Source organism: Nesoenas mayeri (genome assembly GCF_963082525.1).
Source record: "Nesoenas mayeri genome assembly, chromosome: 7".
Classification (NCBI taxonomy): domain Eukaryota; kingdom Metazoa; phylum Chordata; class Aves; order Columbiformes; family Columbidae; genus Nesoenas; species Nesoenas mayeri.
Genome location: NC_137551.1, coordinates 19,307,332 through 19,335,153, shown reverse-complemented (window position 1 = coordinate 19,335,153; position 27,822 = coordinate 19,307,332). Strand labels below are relative to the sequence as shown.

Here is a 27,822-nt window from a genome sequence, read left to right as displayed (position 1 = left end):
TTATTAAAACTGACCATTATAAGTTGTACTTATATCATTACTCTGAGGGGAGGAGCACTTCCTTCCCCTTGTCCTTGTTCGTACTGGTGAAAATTTCCTGCCTTGCTCCAATCTACTTTAGTATCTGACACCAGGGAGCAATAGCCCTGGTCAGGGCTTGGCTGAGCTGACTTAAGAAAACCTCTTCAACAAACTGCTAGGGCCCCCAGATTGGCTTTGGTGACAGCAGATCCCACATACACAGACCCATGCCCTGCGGCACTGCACCCTGGCCGCTGCCACCAGCAGTCAGGCTGTTGGGAACATTCCTGGATGCCCCAATGCCCTGAAAAGGGAACGTGACAATCATTCGTGTGGCTGCTGCAAGATTGTTACTATCCTGCCTCATGAAAATGAAGGAGGTATTTTCTGTGAGCAAGCCTCTCCTCTATTTAAGATGAGCAATTTGGCAAAAATAGAAGTCCGCAGGACCTCCAAATTTCATCAACTGTTTCCCATCCCTAAGAAGAGATAGTATCTTCTTATCTAGTCAAGGAATTTGGAAAGGCAAAAGGTGTTAGTAGTCTTCTGCAGGACCAAATGGCTAAGGGTGATGGATGGTCAGATGAATGATCCCTGGCACAGATAGGAGTAGCAGGAAGGAGAGGAATCACATAACAATTTCCATACACACAATGGAAGTTCCACTGAAAATAACTTTATGATACTGAAGAAGGTGGCTCATGGGCTTGAAAATCATGTTCAAGTGAGGAACCCAGAAATTGATGGGCCCAAAAGAAATAATGTCTCACATTCCTTAAATTAGCTTTTAAGTGAACAATAGCAGTGAATGACGATAATGTCATGTAATTACAATAGCAGTGAATTGACATTCCCAGTCCGATTTCCCTCAGCAAGGGGACAGTATGTCAGGCTACCACACTCTATGCTGCTGGACAAAAAGGGACGTTTTAAGATAAAATAGTTATATTGTCTTTCCAACAATTCAGTTTTTGCCTTTCCTTTTGAGGCTAAATGAAGGTTCCAACAAGTATGTCTGTGATGAAATTTTTGTGATGTAGATATTTTCCCACTGACAGCAAAGACTATGCTTTATATCTGAGTTAAGCAACACCTGTCAGCAGGTGTTAATAACTTTTTATGCCCATCAGCTGTACTGGATTTAATCAGGCCAGCTGCTTGTACAGTTGAAATTGCCCACTGCGGTCTTTCAGAGAACTGGAGAGCTTACAGCAATCTTTGGCCCTTCTTTGCAGGTTTAGTATTGCTATGGGCTACGCAGGAAGATCTACCCTATCTTACAACCAGCAGAATATAACTGTGATGAAATCTTGAAGATACCTATAATGAGAACTGTGTGAAAAACTAACATGTTCTAGTTACATTTCCAAGTATATATTTCAAAAGCATCTTGTTTAAGGGGCAACATTCAAGTCTCAACCCACCAAGGAATACTTTAATACACTTTAAGGCAGAAGTAATTGCCCAACCTGATGGGCTGGGACTCAAGAAAGGGGACAAGGATATGAACTCTACTGAGATAACATTCAGCTTTGGCACAGGGTTCCTACACAAACTTGAGTACATCTTCTCTGGCAGCAGTTCCTCACAGACAAAAGAGCGATCCCTAAGGGATGCTGTAAGGGTATCTGTTCTAAAGAGTGCAGTGCTGGGGTCATATAAATATTTGATAGAGACCCCAGGAAATGATGAAGAACACTAAAGATTGTCAAGAGGGTGAGCAGTGTTGTTAATTGGCTGTGTACAAACCATCCTTTATGCAGGGGTGTGCCATCTTGATATTCTTTGTTTACTGAAAAGAAAAGGAGCACTGGATGCAGGTAGCTTATCCTCCAGGAAGCCAGCAATGAAAAACAAGCAGTTTATCTAGTCCTGCAAACACCCCTACTTCCCTTCAGCAGCAGAGAGCACGATAAAAGCTGAGATGAGTCTCTGTAGGAACCCAAAGCTGTGAATCTTCCTCTCACCCTGTCTGGCTAAAATCCCTTAATTCGCAGGGGGAATTTAAGCCAGAGATCGCCAGTTCTAGCTCTCCGCAGGATAACAGAGGAGAGGGTTAGAAAGGAAGAAAAACAGCCATAACTCAGCAAGTACAGTTGAAAAGAGAGGAGCAGGAGATGCAAAAAATATGTAGTCCTCTGCTATATTTCCATCTCTAATCCCACCCTGCTGACCCTTTCAAATTTGCCCCACCATGACATTGTTGCTTATAAACAAGGATATCATTTGCCATTTAGAAGACGAAAGGAGCCTGGGACTGGAATAGATTTCTGCTGCTTTGGGGTGGTTTCAAACTCATTCCACCCTCCATTTCACTACAGGTTGGTATTCCAGCCTCAGGACATTCACTGACAGATACCTTGGGGTTGCCTGATGCAGCCTTTCTGAGGGACACCCCCAAGACACAGATGAGCCAGTACAGCACTGCTCCACAGCTCACCAGCACTAGCAGGACTTGGGATAGGAAGGGGCAAGTTCTCCATCACAAATACAAAAGAATTAGAGAATGGAGAAAATCAGATGTGAAAATAAAAAAGGTGCAGCTGAAGTTTGAGGTGGTTAAAATGAAAAATGGGACTGTGCCATTCACAGGTGGATGGATGGATGGATGGATGGATGGATAGATAGATAGATAGATAGATCAGTTGATCTCATCTACACTGACAGACTTTGGAGCTATAATTCATTGCTGGGGCAATTATTCCAGCATAGCAGTGGCAGGAGTTATATCAGAGACAGAATTCAGGTGCTTTTAGTCAGAGGAGTGTTGGACAACAAAGGAGTAAAAATTGGTGAATGCCAGCCACCAGTAAAGATACATGGAATATAAGTTATATCTGTGCAGTTGCAGAGCGTAGAGGGATAGACAGATAGACACATAAAAAGTCTGAGTTTCGGTTGTGCAATCATTCACTGTCTGACCTTATCCTCGCCTCCTCTCCACTACTCTTAGAGAGAAGAGTGTTTAGTGTTATTGTGTCCTAGTCTCTTTGCCATGTTGCTGTTGACTTCTTTATTCCCCTGCACTGAGTAAGTGGTGCTGCCTCTGGAAGGTGCAAGGAATTTTTCTTCATAAGCCTTGATGTGTTCAAGAAAGGGCTGGGCTCATCTCCACGGTGAGTCTGACAGCGGCTTTAACAGCCTCAAAGCACCGGGACAAATAGCTCCTGGTCCCTTAACCCTTCTCAGCTTTGCAAGGCAAGGCCTAGCACTGTTGTTGCCATTGCAAGGGCTTTAGACAGTCTTTCAGGCTGAAATCCTCTCGGTGGTGGCTGGGCAGAGCGGAAATCCAGGGGCTGGATCAGATTGGCCTAATGCTACAGCAGCTTAAGCGGTCTGTTTTACCAGAGATTATGGTTTCACTTACACAGAGCACCTGAAAAATGCTGTGGTTTAGGAAGGATTATAGCTGAAAATTCCATGCTTTAAAAGAGAAATAAAGCAGGGGAGGGACTAGGAAACCCACCATGCCTGGGGGCTGTGCAAACAGGATTAACCTCTGCCCATAGCACCTCTTGCTTCTGCCCACCCACGCTTCCCATGTCCATCTACTTCTCTGCCCCTTCCTCCCCAGTAGCTCCCCACACCTGCTCTCTCTTGCACATCATGGAGAGCTGAAAAAGTAGCCTAGAAAATGCCCAGGACCAAAGCATCCCTGGCTTATTTAGGTATGACTGTCAAATGGCTTCCTTGAAAAATATAACTTCATTTGCAGCCCCTGAAAGCCAGGGGAACTTTGAGCCTTCTGCGTGCAGATAGATCTATTCATCCAAATTATCTAGTATCAACATTATTTGGATAAAGGCTTCAGCACTCCCAGACTGCTGGTGGTGAATCTGCCTGTCTGTCCTGAAGGTAAATCTGTGCACTTCTTGCCACCTGATGACAAAGAAAGCAGGAGCAAAATAGCTTTGGGAGTTCTCCATCTACAGAGACCAGCACTGGCACATGAAGGCTCACTGGTAAGATTTTAGGATACTAAATAGTTGTAAAAAGCAGAAAGTAGGTTCTAATGTGCTGCCTACTCTGCTGACTTTAATTAACCGTGCAACAAGAACCAGATAGTCCAGCCTCTATTTCCCATATCCTCACCAAACAGACCTTCCTATAGCAAAAAGGGAGAAGAAATCACAATCCTCACTCAGCATACTGGAGACTTCACATAAGTAAACTAAATAAAGAGGAACTGTGCATCTTTTGGCCGGGACTGATCCTTCCCAGTCAAATGAACCATGAACATATGTCTTTGCCACAAAGGAGTCCCAGTGTTCAGAGACGTTTACTGACCATCCAGCTTAGAGGTACTTGGAAGAGAACACAGATGGCAAACTATCATTTCTGCCAGGTCGCAAACCTTTAGGAAACAAATGCCTCAGGATAAACAGCATTCACAGATAGAAACTGCCCAGCCCTTTATTGTCTAGGTGAGCATTGCAGCCTCACAATAAGGTGCCTAGAGTTAATTAAGCCAGTTCTACATTAATGAAGTCAGATTTATGACCTCATTATATGTCACATTTATATTTCTCTGTATAAATCAAAAGCATCAGAACTAACTTATTTCATAGGCTATTGGCAACACTTGCCATCACAGCAGAGAGATGGCTTTCATTTATTGGCTTTACTTTGTTTACCTGAGGGTGGATGGTTTGCTATATGATTTGGATTGGATCCGATCACATCATCCATACTTCTCTTTCAGATGTTCAAATATAGGACTCTATTACTGCTGACCCAACAACAGTGGGTGTTCTGGAGTACCGGTGCTTTAGGTTACAGAGTCCTCCAATTCCCAAACCTCTTGCCTGGCAGCCAAGTTAGGAGCAGTTGCAAAGCTGTATCTGTTGTGCCTGTGCAAATCTGCACATCAGAAATGGAGGCCCAATGCAAACAACGATCAAAATAAGACCTTTTATAAGTCTCCCACATTTCCTTCCCTCCGTTATATCTCTCTGTCAAGGCATCTGTCTGGCAACACTATACTCTTGGAACAACAGTCAGTGCTGACTGCTTTTATGGTTAAAACTCCAAAGTGTGCCACTGTGAACAAGAACAATTGATTGGTCTATCTGTCTGTCCACCTGTTAATTGCACAGTCCCATTTTTATTTTAACCGCTTCAGACTTCAGCTGTGCCTTTTTTGTCAAAGCTTGTACAGAGTTTGGCTTGAGAAGCTTTGGCCATTACGCCAAGCATCCTGTTTAACAGATGCTTAATAACCACGCTGCTCTCCTGGGGAAGGTTACCTTGGGTTCGGAGAAACAAAGTGGTATAATTCCCTGGGCCAAACTGTGTAAGTGTAGCATCTTCATGCACCCTCGGCCAGCGAGAGGAAGCAGCAGGAAAGGGAGTACAGAAGCTTCAGAGCATTCTTCTCCTTCCCAACCCTACGCTTCTTCCTGTCCTCCCTCTCCTGCATGTCCCCTTCCTCACCTCTCCTTGTCCTGCATCCCATTCCTCCCACCTGCCACCGCACTCCACTCCCCCCATCTCCCGCTGCCCCTGCAGTCAGAGCCCAGCCCCCGGGTGCAGTTACTGCTGTTGTCTCAGCACTGGCTCCTCTGATCTACTTCTAACCTTTTTATTTTTATTTTTGTTTTTAAATTAATTTCCCTGTAGATTTTAACCACTCCATTTTCATTTACCCATTTTGTTCTTCCTCTCCTCCCTTCCCCACCCTCCTCTTCCTTCCCCTGTTCCCCGTGTCTGTCTGTGTCCATCCCTTACCCTACCACAGAAAACCTCTCCTCTCCCCTCAGTATAAAGCAAGAGCCTCATGGAGCCTCTCTCACCCCTTTCACTCCCACCACGCCGGTCGGCTCTGGGCAGGCTGATCTTCAGCCCTTCCACATGGCCCTTTCAGACGATGTGTCCACGCCTTGCTACAGTGCCTTCCTTCATCATGGTGCCCACTTTGGGCAGTCCAGCAGCCAGCCTCTGATAGCAGGTAACTGGCCTTGGCCACAAACTCAGCGGGAATGCTGCAAGCAAGGGGTTCAGTTTCACCAGACGGGGAGACCAGTAAATGCTGCAAGCTCTTTGAGTGCAAGTGGGAACCAGAGCAACCATGTTCCAGTTCTGTGTATGCAGCATGTGTTCTCAGCTCCGTGGAGAGTCACAAAAAGATTTCATGCCTGTCTTTCATCTTGTAGAATAAAATGGGAAAAGAAGCTGTAACTACCTAGAAATGACAGGGTATCCCAGTTGGATGGGTCTGGGACTTAGTATAGAAACACTTGTACAGCAAAATCCTGTGTTGCCTCAACATCCATAATGCCCCTGAGTACTGTAAGACCCAGCAAGGGTCCTGTGTGCTGGCCTAAGGTGGGTGATAGCAGTTTGAATAACCGGGCCAGCTCTAGGACTGACAGGGTCGTTCAGCATGGGTTGTACGAACTACTGAGTTGGATAAATATGTAGGCAGTCAGTGCCTACACAGCTATGTTGTGAGCAATATTTGAGTCGCCTGGTTTGGCAGTGTCAATGTCAGCCGGTGCCTTCACACAGCAGACTAAGTAGTTAAGAAACAGGGCATCACGTTTGAATGTCAAGACCAGGAAGGGTGGGTGAGATACTATGTCTTACAGCCAAAGGAATACGGACCTGAGGTAGGTGGCCTTTAAGGGAAGGACAGAAGTGGGAAAATAGGTTGCAGAAGATGGCAGCACTTAGGAGCAGCAGGCTGAAGGGGAGGAAGGAGAAGTTTCAGGTAGGTTCTAGGGGAAACTCCTGTGCAAGGTGACTGAAGCAACATTGCTGCAGAAGCTCAGGCGTGGCTCGGATGAAACGACAGGTATCAATTTAGGTGACTACTGAGGCTGCTGTCACTCCGCTGTCAAATAATGTAATTTGAGCTTTTCCAGAACAAAGTCTTAGTGCAGACCACAGTTCCAAATGTTCAAGAAACACACCTTACCTCTGCCTCCTTCATGTTCCTGTATTATTTTTCTCTTTTGACCTAACATCCTCCTTTTGTCTTGTCAGGAGACCTTGTCTAAACCTCCCTGTAGGAAAGTGGCAAGTAACAGTAGAGAAGACTTTTGTGTTTACAACACTGTCTTGCTCCAGTTTTACTGCAGCCAGTAAGAGCCTCTGAGCTTTGGACACTTCCTAAGACAAGGAGTCTCCTGACAGACTCTCTGCAACAATACATCTCTCTGGGGATGGTGACCACACTCTAGCCTAGAAGGCACTGTTTCAGGAGAGGCACTTGCCTTGAGAGCCTTATGGAGAATTAAAAATGAGACAAAGAGTTCAAAAGCTCAGTACCACAGTGATGAAGGTGCTGTTCATCACTTAGAAGGCTCTTCAAGAAGGGAGAATAACTGGAGTTGGAAGCATGTTATGAGCAGGACAGGTGCTAGCTTTGCCATAGCCCTGGAATTCAGTAGTTTGATAATGCTGCCTACCTGTTGGTAATGAGAGGAGGTAATGGAAGGGGCCTGCTTGTACGTAACAGCATTTTAAGGGTCTCTCTGTGGGACTCGTATTCATGTTGCTGATACTGTACTTGTTTGCTATCTTCTTTTTCAAGATTGAGATTTTGACAGATGATCACTTCCCGATGAATTTTCCACACTGAGTTTTGAACATCAGCTTCTGAATGCTCATGTTTGAATAAAAACACAGGGGCATATGTGCATAGATCGGATAGCAGAGTGAGTGTGTATGTGTTCCCACCTGAATGGAAGTGTCAAAATGAATTAATTTTGCCTGCTGCTACATAATGTTCTCTCTAACTTTTCAGTGACACTGTTTTCTCACTCATCTTCTGTTGTTATTTCTCAGGCTAGTCAATAAATGAAACCAAAAGAACATTAATTTTAAGAATAAAACTTTCTTGGCTTAAAAGAACGTGAGGAAAAAAAGAACTACATCTAGTAGGTGTTAATCATACAGCTTAACGCACAGCTACAAATCACTAAAGGAATGATGGTGATAAAAAGTAGAAGACCAGAGAATATAAATCCCTGAGGCATTACATATTTATTTTTATCAATATTGGGGAGTCGCTGGAAAACAGCTCAGCCATTGTCCGGTAGTTCTGTGCCATTATCCAAGATGAGGTGAGCTAGGAATATCAGGCACTAATCACGAACCTCTTCAAGGAGAAAGAAGGAACTTGCATTTCTTTTTTCTTGAGTAAATCACCTCAGTAATTTTCAGTCAAGACCTATGAAAGCAATGACACCGGTCTAGCCTACCTCATCCCAGATAAACTTCCTCCTTTCAGGTTAATGCTCCATGTTGATTAGTTTTTGCTTTGCTGTGTAACTATAATTTATTCCTAATTTCCCAGGCAAGGTTCATGCTTGTTCCAGGACCCGCTTTATCAGTTATTGTTCTGCCACTAGTAGACCTAAACCAACTCTTATTCTTCTTTCACTGGCATATCCCAGCATAGTTACAGTGACTCCAGTGGTGTTGATGGGCCACACTTAACCTGTCACTTCTAAAGGTGAATCAGACTCCAGCCCGCCAGTTACAACAGACAGGAGAGATAAAATTTAACAAAGGAACAACAAATGGCACAAAATTCTTGGTGAACCACAGTTCATCTAGGGAATGTGAAAGACTTAGATGCTTGGAACAGGCTGAGATCTCAGTAGGCAGCATTGGAGGCTGAGCTGTAAACTCCCAGCAGCTGTGGGGGAAAGATTATCTTAATTTATTTAGCCTTTTTTTTTTTTGGTTTTGGCTTGAAATTCCCAGCAGCTTCTGAGATGATTTTTGTTCATTTAAATGCAATAAGCACTAACAGCAAATGCCCTTCTGGCTGGCCCATTTTCAGGCTAACCAGTCCAAATGAGGAAATGCCTCTGGCATCAGCCAAGAAGCCTCCAGCTGCACTTCCTAAGAGATGAAAAATAAACTGCAATCATCCACCCAGTCCACATCCCTCTCTACTTCTTTGCTGGATAAAAGATATCACAACTTTAAGTGTTACTAACAAAAACTTGCACCTGTAATAAAAATGAAGTGGGACTCAAACTAATTCGCATGATCCTATGATTATATATATTAATTACACTAGCACCTGGAAGGAGTCCAACAAGTATTGATCTCAGGCTAACCACTGTGCAAAGGTACTAAGAGTGTGCCCTTGCACCAAAGAGTTTGCAGCATAAAAAGAGGCACAGAGAGGTGAAGTGACTTGCCTAAAATTAGCAGCAGGTAAACAGCAAAGGTGGGAAGAGAGATAGGCACAGAAAACCCTGGGATCACTCTCCAATGCCTTGCACATTGATCATACCCTAAAGCAACATCACCACAGTTTTGGATCTGCATCCACTGCATGTAGACAGGAGCTCAGCTACTCTGGCAGTGAATATGCTGCCATTCTCCATGCAGCTCAAGGCCATCTTGATTTAGCTAAAATAGATTCAAAATCTACAGTTAAACAAACCAAATTATTTCTAGCCTCACAAAGCTAAGTTTTAACATCCATCCGTACAGTGTGAGATCAAAAGTGCCACAATCTTCCCCCCAAATTTTCAGTGGATGGACAGCACTTATGTAAGAGAAGGCTGCACAGCACTTGCCTATCAAGCTGCTAGTCATGTGAGAGTGGGACAAAAGGTGATATCAAATCAATATTGAAAGGTCTTGTCGCTGTTGATCACCTGTCCTGATTCTTTCCATTTCCAGGTCGTGATATGGCAAGCACCACCTTGCCTGGCTACCCACCCCATGTTCCCCCAACTGGACAAGGCAGCTACCCAACCTCAACTCTTGCAGGAATGGTTCCTGGTAAGTCAGCCTCCAGACTCAGTAATGGTGCACATATGTTTGAATGGTATACTAGCATTGTAAGAGCTTTCACAGTTGGTTTTGCTATTGCTTCGCTGATAGTAAGGCCTATTCTTTTAATAAAGAAATCATCAGGTGCCTAAAACTAATGTAGCTAACAACGCTTTCTGTAACATATCTCTCTCTAGTAACTGATTCAATGCTGCTATGGACAACTAGCTATGTATAACCTGTGGCAATTAATTAGTAATTAATTAACCTTAGTGTTCATTAACTAATGTAATTATTTTCAAATGACCCATACAGATTATTATGTACTGCTCATGGCTCAGGATATTCAGCTACCCGCTAACTTTGGGTAACAACTTCTGTCTAAAGCCAGGGCATCAAACTGAAAATCATCAATGATAATTTAATACCTGCAGTTTTCAGAGACCTACTGATCACAGCCTAAACTAGCTAAGAGTTCAGCAATGATTAACAGCATTTCAAGAGAAACTAAACATTCACTTTCAACAGCCAAATACTTACTCATCTCCTATTTGTAAGACAGTGCCTCCAAGCCAAGAAACTATCTGCCTAATCCTATGTCCAAAGGCAAACTGTTTCTTTGCTACCCATTGCCTTTGGAGAAGTACCTTCTCTTGGCATATGGATTCTCCCAGTGTTTATGGAGAAAAGAGGACCATTTACCATAGAGCAACTGAAGAGTTTGTTGCCTCAGGCTCTATTCCCTACTCCTCTGATGACAGTTATTCCCAGCAGATAAAAGAAGAGGAAGGATTTTTGTTTCTCAGCCACGGTAGCTCAGAACTTTGTCTGGCACTGATTTCTGTTTATGTTACTTCCCTGGGTCACAATGGCTAATGAGCAGGTACACAGTCCATCCTGTAACCTCTGCTACTGGAGGCATGACTCCAGAACAGATGCAGCAGAAAGCTGAGGACAGAAAGCTCTTAAATCACCATGATATGAAACACCTAACTTAAGCCTCATTCAAATCTCAGAACAACCAGTTAAATGAACATACACTGCAGAGAGGACAGTGAAAACATCACTGATAGGAAATGTTTGCAGGTCAGACTCTTAACATCTTTAAATGACAAATCATTGCGTATACATATACCATGAAGTACTGGCTAATACCTGTGGTCACATTCCAGAGCTAACAAGCTGCCTACCACTAATGATACTAAGGCACAACAAAATCTCAGGCTATGTTGTGAAGATGATGTGATTGACCTCCAGATCAGGAAAAGACAGTGGATTGGTCCCCTATCTCCCCAGTTTAGTCCCTTGACATGGTTGATCAGTTGGCTGAATTTTTAGAGTGATGTGGAGTTGGCAAATTTTAAGGCATTTCCTTCTACACTGAATATTTCAGGGGGATGGTTTGGCTCCAGAATCAGAGAAGCACCAAGGCAATATAAATCAATTAAAATCCCCCCCCCTAGTAACAGTAGGTAGACTAAGTTGCCAACATTTAAGTTAGTTATAGGTCAAAACTTATAGAAGGTCATGGCATATAGAAATGGTTAAGAACACAAAAATAGCTGGCTCTTTGAATACGTACTTCTATAAAGCAGGCTCTTCTCAACTTCTGACTGTTCTCAGCTTCTCCATAGTTCAGTGACTGCTATGTAAGTTTAGCATCCTCATCACAATGATGATAGCAGCATCTAAACTGGGACAAGAATTTTAAGACCCCTAATCACAGAGGTTACTTATACAAGAAGAGGGTATTTCAGCTCCTTGATGTGGAGGCTATTTATCCACAAGACAGCAGTGCCCTCAAAAACACACAAAAACCCTCAAAAATAAAAGAACCGGGATGATAAACAAAAAAGGTTGAGTTATGCTTCAAAGAAAAAAAGATTATCAAACTCAAATGGATATCTTCACATTAAATCTGATGTCAACATTCAATTAAAGGAAGTTTTTCTGGTGGCCTACTTGGGCATCCTGAAGTAGGTATCGCATCTTTCCACAGAGCATCAAGTTCCGACTGTTTCAGTCATACCTCACTGGTCAGGCCCAGCCTGGCAGCCCTTCTATTCCTGTTTTCTAATGTGACTCAAGCCAACAAGATGGAGATAAAGAGGCTTCCTAGGAAGGAACATGAGACTTGGCTTTGGCCTTCATCACACTGCAGATCTCTGCAGCCACTACTCTCTGCCAGGGGCCAAAAGTGAATGCCGGGCAAGGGGCATAAAAACAGAGCAAGCATGTATCAGTACTTTCTCAAAAGATCTCCCAGACTCCAACAAGTTGCAGGTCAGAGGCTTCCTAAGCCAGACTTAGTATCGTTCTTTTTAATATTAAACACCCTGATAGGTTTCTTCTCTACAAACTTAAACAGTATCTCTTGAACCCCTATAAGCCTTTAACATCTGTAGCAATCTATGGCAAGTTCTGTAGCTTAACTACATATTCAGTGAAAACTACCTCCCTTATTTGTTCTGGACCTGCCACCTGCTAGGCTCACTTCATGCCTCATGGTTTCTGTATTAGAAGACTAAACATGCCAAGATTTAAATACAGATTCCAAGAAATACTGTTAGTAAAGGTTCCCAGAGCACAGATTGCACAGAATATAGGTCTCCTGAGATCTATCCTCTGTGCTTGCTTGCAACCTCTGTTAGGAGTCCAGGTTGAACAGAGAAAACAATATTATGTCGCCAATGGTTTGTTACATGCTCCTGGGCCAAGAAAGATGAAGGACCAGTGCTGTTACTACATTGGAAACAAGAAGCCAGCAAGATGACCGCTCAGAGAGTATCTTTAAGAAACATACTGACATGCAAACAAACTTTATTGTCTAGATGTGAGTGAATATGAAAAAGAGGCTCTGTCTTCTCTAAATAAAGGTGCGGAGCTAAAATTAGAACTGGTCAGAAAGCAGAATTTCAAGCCCATGAAATTCTCTGTTTTTTGACATTTGTTTTCATCTTGCATTGGAATGAGGAGTCAGAATCTTGAAATTGTTCAATTTGCAAACATCAGGATGAAACATTTCAATAATGTCAACATGTTCTAGATGTCAAGACATACTAAAATAATGAAAGAGTTGAAAGGAAATTAAATGAGATGAGAAAGGCAAAATGAAACAAAACAAGAAAGTTGAAACATAATACTTTGTTTCAATTTGCAGTCATTTCAGAACTTTTCCTTCTGAAACACCATTGAAACTGACAAGCTCATGCAAACATTTTCATTTTGATGAGACAGCATTTTCCAATGGAAAACTGTTTCTGAGAAGATTATTTGACTAGTGCTAACCAAAGCTGATCTGTTCTATCCATGACAACCTCTCACTAGACTTCTACTTGTATAGCCTAGAGAAGAGTTGTCTCCAGTAGCAGGACATCCATGCAACATGGTCAGTCATGCATGCAGATATCTTTGAGATGTCTGCAGATGATGTGGTAAGAAACATATCCTGCATTTGCCCTCACCTATAACTTCAGGTCCCAGGCTGTAGATGTGGATGAAAGCCAGTAGTCCCTGAGCACACACCTGAAAAAGCAGGGGTTAGTCACTCAAAGAAGCATGAATCAGGTATCGTGCTATACTTAACCTACATGTCTGCGAGCTGTTTCCTACACAGGTAACACAGCACCTTTGATCCCTGCCTCAATTCGTCCTCTTTCCCAGAAACGCCATCAAGTTTCAGCACTGTTTTGGTGAAGTGAGCACCCACTGAAGGGAACTGCGGTTTATGCACAGGAGGGCTGGTGATGGCAACGGCAGGGAGTCGTTAAACAGAATCCAATGTTGATGAGGAAATTACACTTGTTTCATTAGTGATCGGGGAAGGCGATAGCTCAGTTCCTCTTGGTCACAGTTGAGCTCAAAAGCTCATTATCCTGCTGCATGCATGCTTTCACTCCTCGTCAATAAACACTGTTTCCAGTGGCTGCCCTCCCTCCTCCCCAGCGCTCCGGAGCTGGGGCTCTTTCTCCCTACTCTCTACTTAACCCATGCTTTAGGAATGCTGTAAACAGTTTAGGGTGGCAACTCAGAAGAGGCTGAGAGAGAAGCCTTAAGATACCAGAACTTCTCTCCATGCAGAGAAATGATGTTTATATGAGGCATTTCAAAACAGAAAATCTCATCTGTATAGTTTTTTCCTTCTTTGGCAAACTCACTCCAGTATATCCCACAGATAGGTCACTTCAGTAGAGATTAATCTGGACTATGCATTGCTTTTTGCCTTTGTGCCCTACCCCACAGCATCTTGGTCACCTTAGCAGGTTTTACCTATTCCTTCCCAGCTAGCTGTCAGGATTTTCAGTGCAAAATGTTTCTAGGTATGGAAACGTGCCAGGTTATCATTAAAACAGTATGTAATAAGGTCTGTCACACAAAATGAGGCTTTATGCTAAAACTAAAAACTACTGTGACTTAAATACCTTTGGATGGTGATTGTTTTTGATACATATACATTTTTGTACTGACTGTTTTTGTTATTACCCTGAGTGTCTTCAAAAAAAACCCTGTCTGGACAAATTCTCCTCAAGTTTAAACCAGTGCAAAGCCCCTGACTTCAACAGTCTTCATTTCCGCCATCTAGAGACTCTGTGGTTTTGGCTTTAAGTCTCCAGTGAGGGGAGATTTTCAGAGATTACAGTAAAATTAATTGACATTTCTTTGGTAATTGTATCACAGGCATCCAGTGCATCTTGCATTGCCTTATTTCCATATTCCATGGGCGCATCTTGCATTGCCTTATTTCCATATTCCATGGGCACATCTTGCATTGCCTTATTTCCATATTCCATGGTATCTAGCAGGAACCCCAGGTGCTTTCCCAATACTTCTGCTGTAGCAAATCCAGCCCCACCTCAGGGCTGAGCAGAAGTTAACGATCACACTTCTTTCACTGTCTTTTAAGCACGATATCTTTCAGATGGTACTAATTGTCCCCAGCCTGTTGATATTGCATTAAATTGAGGTTATGATCAGATAACGGCATGTTTTTACTTAACAGAATTACATACCTTTAAGTTTGGGGAGATTTATTTATTTTGAATGCAGCACCATATCTCCTCAATAACCAAATATAATTCCCCTAGCCCTGCACAGCCTTCTATAAAACAAGGAGACTCAGCTCCTTATGCACAATAAAACTGAATATTTAAGAAGACTCTACAACTTTCAAATCTTGGAATCTTATTAGATCACAAAGCTCACAAGTATTTTTGGTTGGGCTCATTTTACTGAATGTGATAAAGGGAGCTGTAGCCCAGCTTGTCTTTCAGATTCAGAATAGCACCTAAAGCACTAATCATTAGAAAATTATTTTCTGCCACTAGAATACAGCAAGTTTTTTCTGTTACTCACTAACTAAGCATAAAGGTGGGGTTCATCATATATGAATCACTTTTCTGACTAACAACATCATATAGAGAAAGTGATTAATATGTTTTCCATTTTGTTTTATACTTAAGTCCACCCTCAGAACATATCCAATAACAAACGGTACTCTTCTCCACAAATACATCATCACCCTCAGTACCCTACAAACAAAAGTTAGCAATATATATCACCACCAGCAGCACTGCTGGTTCCAAAGAGTTTACTGTGAGTTCATCCCATGAAGTTCCCATGCCTGCTGTCTTGACACAACTGGAGAACCTTAGATTTTTATTTAAAAGAAAGCTGATAGTTAATTGCAGAAAAAGCTCACATATGCAATCCTGCTGCAACCTGAGAATCAGAAGTCAGAAGGCAACAAAGAACAAACCAGTTTAATTATTTATTTGTATTACAGAATTTCATTATGTTAAACTAATTTCTTGATTCTGAAGAGGTCAATCTTATAATTTTTAATTGTATGGGTAAGCAACACTGCACTGAGCAAACACTACAGTGTCCCGAAGGGCACAGTCCCAGCTGGGCAAGGAAGCTAGATACGCTAGTTTTCCTGCTGCATACAAATTTGACACGAACACTAGCTTGATGGAACAATAAAAGTAATTCTTCATTCCTAACTGCATTTCACACCTCCCTTGCTTTCTTCCAGGGAGCGAGTTCTCAGGGAATCCCTACAGCCACCCTCAGTACACAACCTACAACGAGGCCTGGCGGTTCAGCAACCCTGCGTTACTAAGTGAGTACCTCTTTCCCACAGCACACCCCCAGCCTCGCGCTCCTTCTGTTTGTCACTCTTTTTTAATCTATGTATTTATTTATTTTTGTTTGTTTCTGAAGAGGGCTTTCAAGTATTTGGCCAGGTGAGAGGCCTTTTTCCTGACTCTCCAGTCCAGTGTCTAGATGGATATATACTTCATGTCTGTTTTGTATCTGTTCTGAAGCTGACTTCTCTTCCATGAGATGGTTCAGAAATTCAGTCCAACTCTGTCTTCTCCATGTCCTGCATCCACAGTTCATTCCAGACGAGATCAGAAGTAAAATTCAGGTTCTGGTACTCTCTCAGGCTGTGATCATCATCCATTCAAGGTCTTCTAAAAATCCAGATGAGGTTTCACTCCTTTCCCAAGTTAAACCCACAGTCAGTTCCTGAGGATCTGGAAATCTCACAGTTGTTCTTCCTATCAGACCAGTCAGAACAGTGTTCAGAGTGGGAGACAGGCTGCATCACTAGGTTTACAATAGCCAGCAGAGTTTTCTTGCAGGGATATGTCCATCACCAGTGACTCGAATATGCTCAGAAAGTCAAGTTTTTTTCAAAGGGGAATAAACCTCCCATAAGACCATATCTTCTAACACAATATTTCTTTGCAAGGTAATAGGAAGAGATTATATGTAAAATAAATCATCTGTGATTATTACCAATGTATTTACTGAGGTTTAACAACTAGATAATAGAGGCACATTTTATTCCAGTGTTGTTAAACCTCAGTAAATGTGATCTTAATAATCAATCACTATTTAACACACATTCAATAACCACCTAGAGAGCTTTCAGGCCAAATGTGACCAAAATCTCAAATAATAAAATATCATAATTTAGTTTCATTTCTCCCCTCCTGGTTTTAAAAGTGAGCTGCTATACCTTGTCAGGTATGCTCAGAACATCTGGCCCTGACACTTTCCTGGTGGCCGTGGAACAGGTGTGGCGTATTTCTGCGGGAATACTCACAGGTTTCCCTCTCGGCAACTTCCTGATGGTCACAAGGAGCAAAACGATTGCCTTCCCACAGAGGGGCCTAAGAGCTAGAGACCACATTAATATCTTTCCACTGACACACAGCCCTTGGTTGGCTTCCACTGATTGCCGTTTCCTAATCCCATTAAGAGCTGATTCCCCAAGTTTGTTCTTTTGGTTCCTTTCCTTTTCTTTCTTCCTTTCCTTTTCAGTTCTCCTTTGTTTCCTTTCTTCGTTTGATTTTTTTTATTTTATTTTTTTTTTTTTACTGTTTGTCCTTTCAACCAGTCCATTCTTCTCCTGTGTTAACTTTCAGGTTCCCCTTATTATTATAGTGCCACATCCCGGGGCTCCGCACCTCCCACTGCTGCCGCTGCCTATGACCGCCACTAGTTACCATGGAAACCACATGAAACTGCAGGGCGACAGCTTAGGCCTCCACATTGTACCTGTCTGATCACCTCCCTCCATCCCTGGGAAGGGTGAAGAGACCTTCTCCGTTCCTCCCAACAGTCCAGTTCCTTTCTCTTCACCACGAAGGCACCGGACCAAGCGCTCACCGCACCAGACTGAGACCTCCCGTCCTCGCCCTCCCCCTGCCCCAACCGCTCCCTCCACGCCGGGAAGAACCTGCGGCCAAGTGGCTTCTCTTGCAGGAGCCCTCTACCGCGCCACACAAAGTCCCCTTGGCTTCTAGGACTTGAGGGTGACTGGGAAGCAATGCAGCTGGCAACCATTGCCTTACAGGACGCCCTTCTTCTGGGAGCGGTAAGGGCCGGGGGAAGCGGGGGAGAATGCCGCTCACGAAACACTGTTCCCCAAAGATATGCTCTTCTGTGGTGGACTCCTCAACACACATAATCTGTGACGCTCACCCTGTTTCCCAGGACAGAGGGAACAGCCTGACTAGAGCAGAGATGGGAGTACAGAGACCTGGCCCATCTGGCAATGAAGAAAAGGACCAAGTAACTATCTGCACCCCACGAGGGGTTCTCTGTGCACCTCATCCCCACCCTCCAGCGTGGCTTCCCCCACAGTTGGCTGCATATCACGCATGGTGACTTTGCAAGCCAGTCGGGAGGAACCTCACATATACACCCACAAATTCTGTGACACACAATCAGTTCAGACAGGAGGATGGAGCAACATTTACAAACCAACCGACGAAATGAAGAAATATATAAATAGATATATAAATATAACTGTGTTTTTATGCTTTGTCATGAAGGTCTGTAAAAAGAAAAAAAAAAAAAGAACAAATCCCCCAATTTTCTAAAAAACCCAAGCAAACAAAAGCAACAAAAAAACCAAAATAATAATTAAAAAACCCTACAAAAATAAAACTCCAAGTCCCATCCCTCCCTGCCACCTGAATGGCACACGAGTTCCTCTGACGTTTGATGCTCCTCTTTCACTCCAGGGTTTTGTTTCCTTTCTGTTTTGCACTACAATGGGATGGTGGTATTGGAGAGGATTGGATGCCAGCTCCACCCCTGTCGCCTCCTCCTCCTCCCCCTTTCCCAAATCCTGTCTCTGGGGAGCAGTGTGGACAAGTCACATCTGACAAAGTTACCAAACACATCAGTCGACAAAAAAGCACTCTGAGTCAACAAACGCTTTTCCATGTCACTGGTTGGCAAACAAAGAAAACAAGCCCAGCTGCGCTCTAACTGCGCTGTGTGGTGGAAAGTGTGGGGCTTCATGTGGGCCCATCTGATTGCCCCCTGGACAGCTGAGACTGAGATGGACAAATTCAGGATTGGCTGGGATTATTGCTTGGTTCCCTAGTCCTTAGCCTCTGCTCCTTTTACCTTAATCCCTGTACCTGTGATGACTTCAGTTCACCCACACCCCAACTTTCACAATTTTAGATGTGCCCAATACCCATTCTCCAGATCCCCATTGCCAGTGACAACCACCTCATCATCTGTGCCTGACACGTAATTTCCTAACCACTATAGCCTTGCTATATGGGCCCCTGTCAATTCCCAGTCCATCTGCTCATATACTTACTAATCTATAGGCCTCCATTCAAATCCATATGCCTGCATCCTACTAGCCAGTCCCAACATACAGCCCATCTTTTCATCTTCAGTCCTATATTGTGCACCCTAATATCTACCCCTTATCCCAAATGCTCACTTGATGATTCTCTAGGGATTCTCTGCTCTTTTTTGTTCCCAAGTGACTGGCAAACACTGTTCTGCAAAAGACTAACTGTCAATAGAAATGCTTATTACTCCTGTATCGTCAGCAAACTCATAAACTGTACCTTGCACTGACACTTCCTAAAAAATACTCAAAGAAAACATGAAGGCAGCTATAGCCTGTCCCTAGGGCATCAAGTCTGCCAAAGTAGATCCTTGTTGTTTTAGAGAGGTTTCAGATAAAACTCGTGGGCTACTGTCCATGGAAAAAAACAAGATTGAAAATCAAACCCTTAAAGGGCGTAAAAGTGAACAGCGGAGCAATCTGTACAGCCAACATTATGTATAAAATCCAAAGTTCCAAGCCTCAGAGGAGATGTGGTTGTGGACTCGTTATTCTGTCTCCAAGTTTAACTTGTATGTATGAAATCCATCATCAGTAAACAGCTGTGTTGATCCCAAAGGCCCCTTTCACCTGACACTTTTAGCCCTTGCATGGCTCTAGCTGATTACAGGTCTGTGTCTTCTTTAATGGGGTGCCCAAATGGTAACGGTATTTGGAGGGATGTTTACATAGAAGATGTAGAAGTAAAATCTGTTCCTGTACAGAATAAAGTCAAAGGTTACTCCTGATCTATTAAAAGTGTCATTCTGCACGTCTCACCTCCGAGTAACCTGCTGCAAATAGCAGAGTTGTTACACTGTCAACAGGACTAGAATTTGGCCCATTATCTTGTCTTATTCTATATGAGAAGAAAATTCTGAGTAATTTCCAAAAATTTACTTTTATCACTCCTTCTGTTTTCCTCGACAGACACCAAAGGAGTTGTTGGACCCTGTTAGCAAAGTCTCCCTTTCAGTCTCCCAGTACAGCATTTGCTCTGCTTGTGCACCACCCAGGTTTACTCAGCAGGTGGTCGGGGCACACGTAGTGAATCACAGGAGCAGCAAGGAGAACTTCCTGAGGAGGCGAGAGAAAAGGAGACTGTCACGCCTCATACATGGCAACCTGCAGCCCAGGGGCCACCTCAAGAGAAGCTAGCAGCTCAGAAATGCTTATTTCTATAATGGTATTTCACTAAACTTGAGACACGAGCTAGGGTATGAAAGCAGGATTTAGTTGGCTTACTCATGGCTGGCTTGATTTGACCCTCAGAGGGCCAAATCCATTGTTGGTGTAACTCCAATGATAAAAGAGGATTTCCACCAGGCATTGGACTGGTCTGGAAAGTTCATAAGTATGGCATGCAGTTTGACCAGGAAAATTAAAAGGAAAGCAGAATTATGCAAAAGACTGGGCAGCCTAATCCTCTTCCACCACCATCTGTAGACCCCCATGCGAATGTACTGAATTACATTTGCCAAAGAGTTTCTTGTGTTGGTTGTTTTGATTTACAGTTGGTGGATGCATTGTAAAGGAGTATTATAGCTAAAGTCTAGTAGCTGACACGGGGAATTATGTGGTGATATTATGCAGAAGAAAACCATCAATATTCATATAGATTCCATTAGACTGGACTATGCAGGAAACGCAAAAATTCTACCAATTATTTAATATTATGTTATTTGCAAAAACAATTGCTGCTTTGTAGGAAGATAATGTGTGTAATGTGAAGGCAACTCCTCTTGTATATAAGTTCATCTCCATCTTCATCATGGTAGTTATTAAAACAGCCTCGTTTCATCCTGTAGATAAGGAACACGCTGTCTGTACTGTGCAAGTCTCGTTGTGCTCACTGAAAACAAAACGATGTGTTCAATAAAGCACAGCACAAATCCAGAACCTGAGGGAACAGCCAAACCTTGGAAGGACCCCTTTCCCAACAGGTCAACAGTTGCTTTGTTATAGGTGTTGTTTGTTTGGTTTTTTTTCATGATTCTTTAAAAAGTTTTACAGGAAAAAGTGAAAAATGACTGGAGAAGAAATCACTATGCAAAATCCAGCTAAGTCTCTGATTCACATCTCTCTCTTACATTCTCTTGTCTCTTCCATTTCTCTCATTTCTTTCTCACACTCTTTCCATTCCATTTCTAACCTTCTCTTCTATTATTCTTCATTCCCAATGCACTTTCTATACAGAGAGGGAACAGCATTATTGATATCAGAGCAGGTATCTGGGAGCCCAAACTCCCCAGTTCTTCTCATGGCTCTAGAGAACCTTTGTCGAGTCCAATTTCCCCCCTATGCCTCAATTCCAATCTTCTATAAGATGGGGATAACAATAGTTCCTCATTCTCAGGGGGGTTGCACAGCTGAATTAATTAGCACCGGCTCAGTGCTTTGAGATCCTGGAAAGAAAATTCTATCAAAGTCTTAAGTATTATTCTGAATAATAATTAAAGTTTCCATTACATTTCTCTCTTCTCCTTTTTCTCACAAATCATTCTTTGTTTCTTTATTCTTCTTCCTTAGCTCTTCCTTCACTTCCTTCTTCTCCTATCATTCATAGCTCTGCTGCTACATTTGCTTTATCTAACGGACCAAGCAGAAATGTTGTGTGACTGGATCTCCTTTTGTCACCATTTTTTCATGAGGGAAGAATCCCATGAGTTCTCAAATGCCATGCTTCACTGGAAGCAATAGGGACCATGGCATTTAAAACTGAGGCCTGTTCTCTGCAGGTCCCATGTCCTTTTGGCCCAACGGGATATGGGGCAAGATGGGGGGAGTGTTGCATGGGTCAGATGCATTAAAGCTGACACCCTTGCAACTTGTAAATCTGTTGGGGAGGGCTGGTGGCAACAAGCCCTGCTGTGGAAACAGGGAGAAGCCTGCATGCTTTCTGACCCGTCAGTAGCGATGATTGAAATTCAGAGTAAGACTTCAGAATTAATCACAACATGAATGTGAGGATGTTAAACAACAAAAGGAAAACAAAAACCCCTGCACTCCTTTCTCCTCTTGAGTGTGTAATTATATATGCACATAAACATTTTCCTAAAGGAATTTCTGGTTTGCTGAACTGCTGGAAAAAACCCACCCTTTTGTCCCTGAGAAAAAGGGAAAATAAATAAGCATCATAGCTGCCCTCTTTGGCACTGACAGAGTGAGGGCTTCTGAGGGACCCCACAAACACCACAGTGTGCTACTTGGCTGGGCCCAGGATGGTGGCAAACTTGCAAAGCAGGAAGGAGGGATCAAACAATGACAATTACAGAACTGACGACAAACCCAGCTGTAAGCAGCCCTGCCGATGCTCTCCAGGCTAAGCCAGACATGGGACTGTGGAGGGGAAGGGGCCAGTGCCAGGTGCAGGGTCATGTCCATTCTAGGCTGCTGCAGCCACTCTTGGCTTTTCCTCATCGCTTCAGTTCTGTTTGGCTCCTTTATTTTATCTTTTTGTGCACATAAGAAATAAAACAATTTTTTTTTTTTGTATGTTATTTTTGTGGCTTCTGGCTTGTTTCTCTTCCCTCTCCTTCTCTCTCTCTCTCCCCTCAGTGCTTCTCTCTCCAGTGGATTCCCCTTGAGGTCTCTGGGGTGTTACATTTCTTGCACCTAGCACCCTTCTGGCACCATGTGAACACCACCATGATTGCTAACAACCGCCACACCACGTGATGGAAGGCACTGCATATGGTTGCAAACACCCTTCAGTGCAATCCAGCCACCAGCCCACTCCTATTCACTGCCAGCAGGAATTCTTCTTTTATCGATCTCACTCAATTGATTCCCAATGATCCATAACGCATCAGGTGTCCCCTGGCAGTTCAGAAAATCAAAATGCTGTTAGGTAGCCGCAACATCAGAAAGATGTGGCGTAACCCACAGTCCCTTTCCCCTCGATGCCTGCTTCCTCACAGCCCCAAGCAGGGACGAGCAACACCCGCTCAGCGGGCCTCCAGGAGGATTTTAATTCTTCCACTACCAGCCCTGATGCTCCATCAGAGCCCTATGGGGGCTGTGTGTGAGGTCTGAGTAAAAGGAGGGTGGCTGACAGCTCTCAGGTATTACCCCGGATACTCACAAGAGGAATTCTGTTAGCCGGATGTTTTATTATAGCTTGCTGTCTCTTAATCTCTATCTGTCTTGGTCAACTAGGGGGGGCAAAACCAAATGCAAAGTCATTAATAAGCCATTCTGCAAGCTATTCATCCTCTGCCTAACACAGAGCTAGGCATTATATCCAGGTATGCTATAAACGTACCAAATACTGAGGTATTCACTCAAGTTTTCCTCAGTCAAGAATTAATTCTCCAGGAAGTCAGATGCAGTTTAAGGTCACAGAGGCGGAGTGAAAATGTAGCAAGGAGTCAGGCTGGCCTAAATCAATTTTGCTTCGACAATTTTTAGTCATTTTCACAACAGCTCATGAAAGCCAGTGGGCCACATTTTCTGCTGGTGTGTCTCTTAAGGAAAGCCTGTGCAGAAATGCTGCCAGGAAATCAAATGCTTTCATGAAGCTTTTGCTCATCAGAGAGTTAAAACATTTCCTTTTGTTTCAGTTAATATTTTTCCCTTGCAGTATTAATAGAATAGGCTGAAAATCCTCCAACGGGGCATTTTCCATGAGTGAAAGTCAATTTGTTGAAATCCAAACAGTCTGTAAAAGCAATTCCGTTTTCACAACACTGCAGCAAAACTGCCTTGCAACTATCTTGAAGTCAGAGACCCCAGGTTTCCAGGGTCCGCTGCCTGTAAGACAGACAGACCTGGGATGTGATGCAGGGATAGGCTTGTACCCGAAATTGGAACAAAACTGGATTCCAAAATTATGAAATATTTATGCATCAGAATTATCTTTGATTACCAAAGTTTAGGTGATAAGAGTCAAATATTGGACTAACAAATGAGATCCTGGATGTTAAACTGACCAAAACAAAAGGAAATTACTAACGTACATTTGTTGTCAGAAGTGAAAGGCTACAAATCAACAGGTAGATGTGCCAGAAGAAAGCAAATTTTTTTTTCTCAAAATTCATCCTGATAAAATAATCTTAGAAGGAAGATGCAGAAGCCAGCATGATCATCTCATTTGTATCACACTTAATACAGAGAACTGCACTCTGACATTCCTGCTAAGTCTCATAACTGATAGTAGAACTATAGCAAAACTCTTGCAGCTTCCAAGAACTTATGTATCTTGCAAAAAGAAATACCTGCATGAAAGAACTATTTCTACCATTCCAATTTATGTTGTGTTCCTTTAATAATCCTGCATAACCAATGGCAGTTCTCAGTGTGAAAATGTTGTGTGATAAAACTAAAAAGGGCACCACAATCTGTCTCCTAACGAGGAAAATGATACTGTAAGAGATTATGCAACACTAAGTAAAGAAATTCTCTTTATGGTTACTTTGACAAGAAAAAATAAAGAAAAGCTTAAACATTCTGAGATTATGACAACCTTCTTTAAACATAAATATGTTCTTTAATGTAGTGTAGGCAAGTAAAGATAATATTAATACACATCTGAAGGTACTAAATGAGGTAGCAGATTAATTCAATGGATGCATAATCAGCATTGAAAAACTGTAAGGACCTCAGGAATGGCAAAAATGGAAGAACAGCAAACATGGCACTACAAGTCTTTAAAGGAAAAAATAGATCCTGAAAACTACAGTAAACCTAAACAATGATGCTTGTATCCAAAGGAAAATACTTTAAGATATTAAGGGAAGGATCAGCTCACTAAACAAGCAGTGGTTAATGAAGATATGCACAATAAACACTCTCGTCTGCTGCAGAAAAAGACCTGGGAATAACCTCAAGACAGTTAGGTGGTTCAGGAGCTGTCTGCAGTCAAGCAAATGAAGTTTGTTACCGTCTGTATTGTCAGCCCCTCATACTTGGAAATCAAGAACCAAGTACACAAAAGAATGACAAGATTGACTACAAATAATGTAATAGGTATATCACCCCAGATACCATTTTGTATATATGTATATTTATATACATGTATATAAAGTAAAAACAAAGTAACTTTTGACTTCTAATTTTAGTGTTCTCAAGACATGTATAGCAACGTTATTAATTATGCCTCTTTCACTGCCAGAGTCAGAAATTCACTTCTTTTAGTGGAAGGTGAGCACCTTGTCACATTGCAGGGACACTGTGGTCTAGTGCTTTCAGACGCAGCTCAAACGTCACAAGATCTGGAAATGGCCCTGTAACTCCGGGCAAGGCTGACAGAGCTGGCGCAATACCAAAGCTTGTCAAAAACTTGGGTTTTTTCCTGCCTCCTGCTGCACGACATTTTGGTGGACGCTGCCCATCCAAAGTATGTTTAAACATTTCAGGCTCAAAACTCTATCTGCAATTTCATTCCATAGCAGCTGCTTGGAGAGGACCTTTGTCCACTGTTCCTCACCTCCATAGCAGGAGAATCCCCGCCGGTCAGCCCTGGCCACTTCTCGCAAACCCTGCCTCTCACCTCTTCACCCCCTCCCTTCAAGATCCCTCTCAATGTCTTGCCAGTTTTCCTGCCCCAGGCATGTTGTCCCTTGGCATCGCCCCTCACATGGAAAACACGGATTCTCTGTAATCCCCTTTCCTGCTTCTCTGCCCTCTACCCTCTTAGGTTTGAACCCTCATACCGTCCTTGTCATACACACTGGGGAGACCACCCTGCACCCCACATCCCCTGCTCAGGCACTGCTGGCTTCTCTGCACACCCCTTTTCCCCACACATTCACAGGACCTTCTTTGCCCTTATTGTTTCCTGCTGCTCTCCACAGTCCCCTTTACTACTTTGACAGGAACACCAGGTTGCAGGACAGAGGCAACATCCATCTTTACTACAGGCAGCCTAACTTTCTGCCTCTGCAGTTTGTGAGTAAATGCTGACCAGCTGAAACTGCCTGTGGCTCCTGTCCCTGGGGGGACAAACATGAGGGACCATCTTGATGCAACGCAATGCATGGCCACGGTTCCACCAAAGACTGCACTAGTCTTTGCTGAAGGATAAGCTTTCTGTTATGAAATATAACAAAAATGGCTTCACTTCTAAATTATCTCCTTTCAAAACATATTATTTGCATCAGAATTAGGCTGGCTTTGCCCCTGTGCCTGTTCGAAAGGAGATGAATCATTCTGTTTTAAAGAGGCACACCAACAATAAAATATTACAAACGTAATGACTTTCAGCCTGAGACCAATTTCAAACACATCCTGTTGAACACTTATGAAAGGAAGACAAACAAAACCTATACAAAACCCCAAAGGGTATAAGACTGAACACTGTGAAATTTCACACAGAGATCGTACCTCTGTGTACACAAGAAGGAAGTACTTTTTCTTCATCTCAGCCTCCATCAGAATGCAGTTTTAACTACAAACTTGCATTTGGTACCTCCTTAATACACAAGCAATGGTTAGTTATAGTGCCTAGCTAATAAGGCAACTTCCACATATGCACTTGCCAGACTCATATATGAAAGTCAAATCATCATTAACAAGAAAATCAATCCAAAGCCCCTTATTTTCACGCCCCTTTCTCTAACATTAAGACCAGTAGTTTTTAACTTATGTTTTCAAAATCTCTAGTCTGTTTTTAAGGAAAATGCTTTTAAAGTAACTGCAAAAGTGAGTTTATGGACCTAGATGCACTATACTGGCAGCTATTCTTCTGCTGATTGTTTTTTGTTCTTACCATATGCTAATTGAAGAAGATTGAAAATCTTTCTCTAGATATGCTTCAGATGTCAAAGCATGACATAAAATCCAGGAATCCAAATTTCTACCAAGCAATGTCTAGCTAACAGTTAGCTGTCTAACCCATTGGGAAAGTTTATATCTCCTATCCCCCCTGTTAAAGCTGAGTAGAAATACAATATTATCTTGCTAATGCTTTCAGCTGAGACAACCTTTTATCTCAAGCAGGCATGGTCCACACTCAGAAGTCAGAGACAGACTCTGCATAGAATTTTTCTCCTTAGATGTCATGAATTGCCTGTTTTAAACTGAAAAGTCCTAGAGAGAAAAATAGCAGTAAAATAATTGAGCCAAGGCTGCAACGCTGGGTACCCAGAAGTCAGCAAGCACCCCAATACAGGAAGGCTGGGCAGAACCCTGCAGGCAGTGTGACAGAGGGAACAGGAGGGAACTTGTGATACCTTTTGCTCTTTAACTTTGTAGAGTCTATTAGTAACACAGGGTGAGATTATCACAAGAGGTTTGCACCACCACGAACAGAAAACCCTTGTATGCTCCCACTCCCTGTGCATTGGTCTCCCCTAACACTCACCTTTGTCTAGAGATCTATTTACATCACGCAAGTGTAACACACTAGTAGGTTAAATTTGCTAATAAACCAGGATGTGAGCATGTTGTACCTACTTAGTATTCAGTTTGCTCTTTTATAAATGATTCGGTAGAGAATCAGGCCCTCCTCTCCCTCTCTAGCTGACTCTCATCTGATTCTAATTCAATTTCTCTGCCTATTGTTTATTTCACCGCTCCCCTGTGAAGTGTCAAATGCTGATGTTCCGTCAGCCTAGAACTGTCGTTTATATTTGTCATTCAGTCCTTGTTAAAAAATAAAACAGGACTGCGCCTGCCTTGGCGCGCTCTGCCTGGGAATTCCCTGTGGTAAAATTAGTCCATTTAGATGGAAAGTTTTGTGTCACTCCCCTGTCTAAATTGGCAGATCTGGCTCTTTTGCAAAAACCAATAAACTGTGAACCTTGATGCATCTGTCAATCAAACTCATCTTTCGTGAGCAAAGCCAGATGACAACAAAAGCTGGGCAGGCTCCTCCGATTGGTTCTTCTCATTTAGGCATATCAGGAGGCACCTGTCACTCCTCCGGCTCAGCATCGTGCTCAGAGGGACTCCATTCACGGGGAGATGAA

The 27,822-nt window shown here is 42.9% G+C and overlaps 1 protein-coding gene across 2 annotated transcripts in view; it reads left to right on the top strand.

The window, feature by feature from the left end:
- Positions 1 to 18,392, top strand: part of PAX2 (paired box 2) — a gene marked incomplete at its 3' end in the record, with an annotated part of 84,487 nt that extends 66,095 nt beyond the window's left edge. Inside the window, exons 8-10 of one of the 2 annotated variants that reach the window (XM_080347753.1) lie at positions 9,670 to 9,771; positions 15,797 to 15,883; positions 17,218 to 18,392. In XM_080347753.1, the coding sequence (XP_080203879.1) occupies positions 9,670 to 9,771; positions 15,797 to 15,883; positions 17,218 to 17,339 (311 nt within the window). Of the gene's footprint in view, positions 1 to 9,669; positions 9,772 to 15,796; positions 15,884 to 17,198 lie in introns of both variants that reach the window. The other variant, XM_080347754.1, reaches the window with a different exon arrangement.
- Positions 18,393 to 27,822: the final 9,430 nt, after the last annotated feature.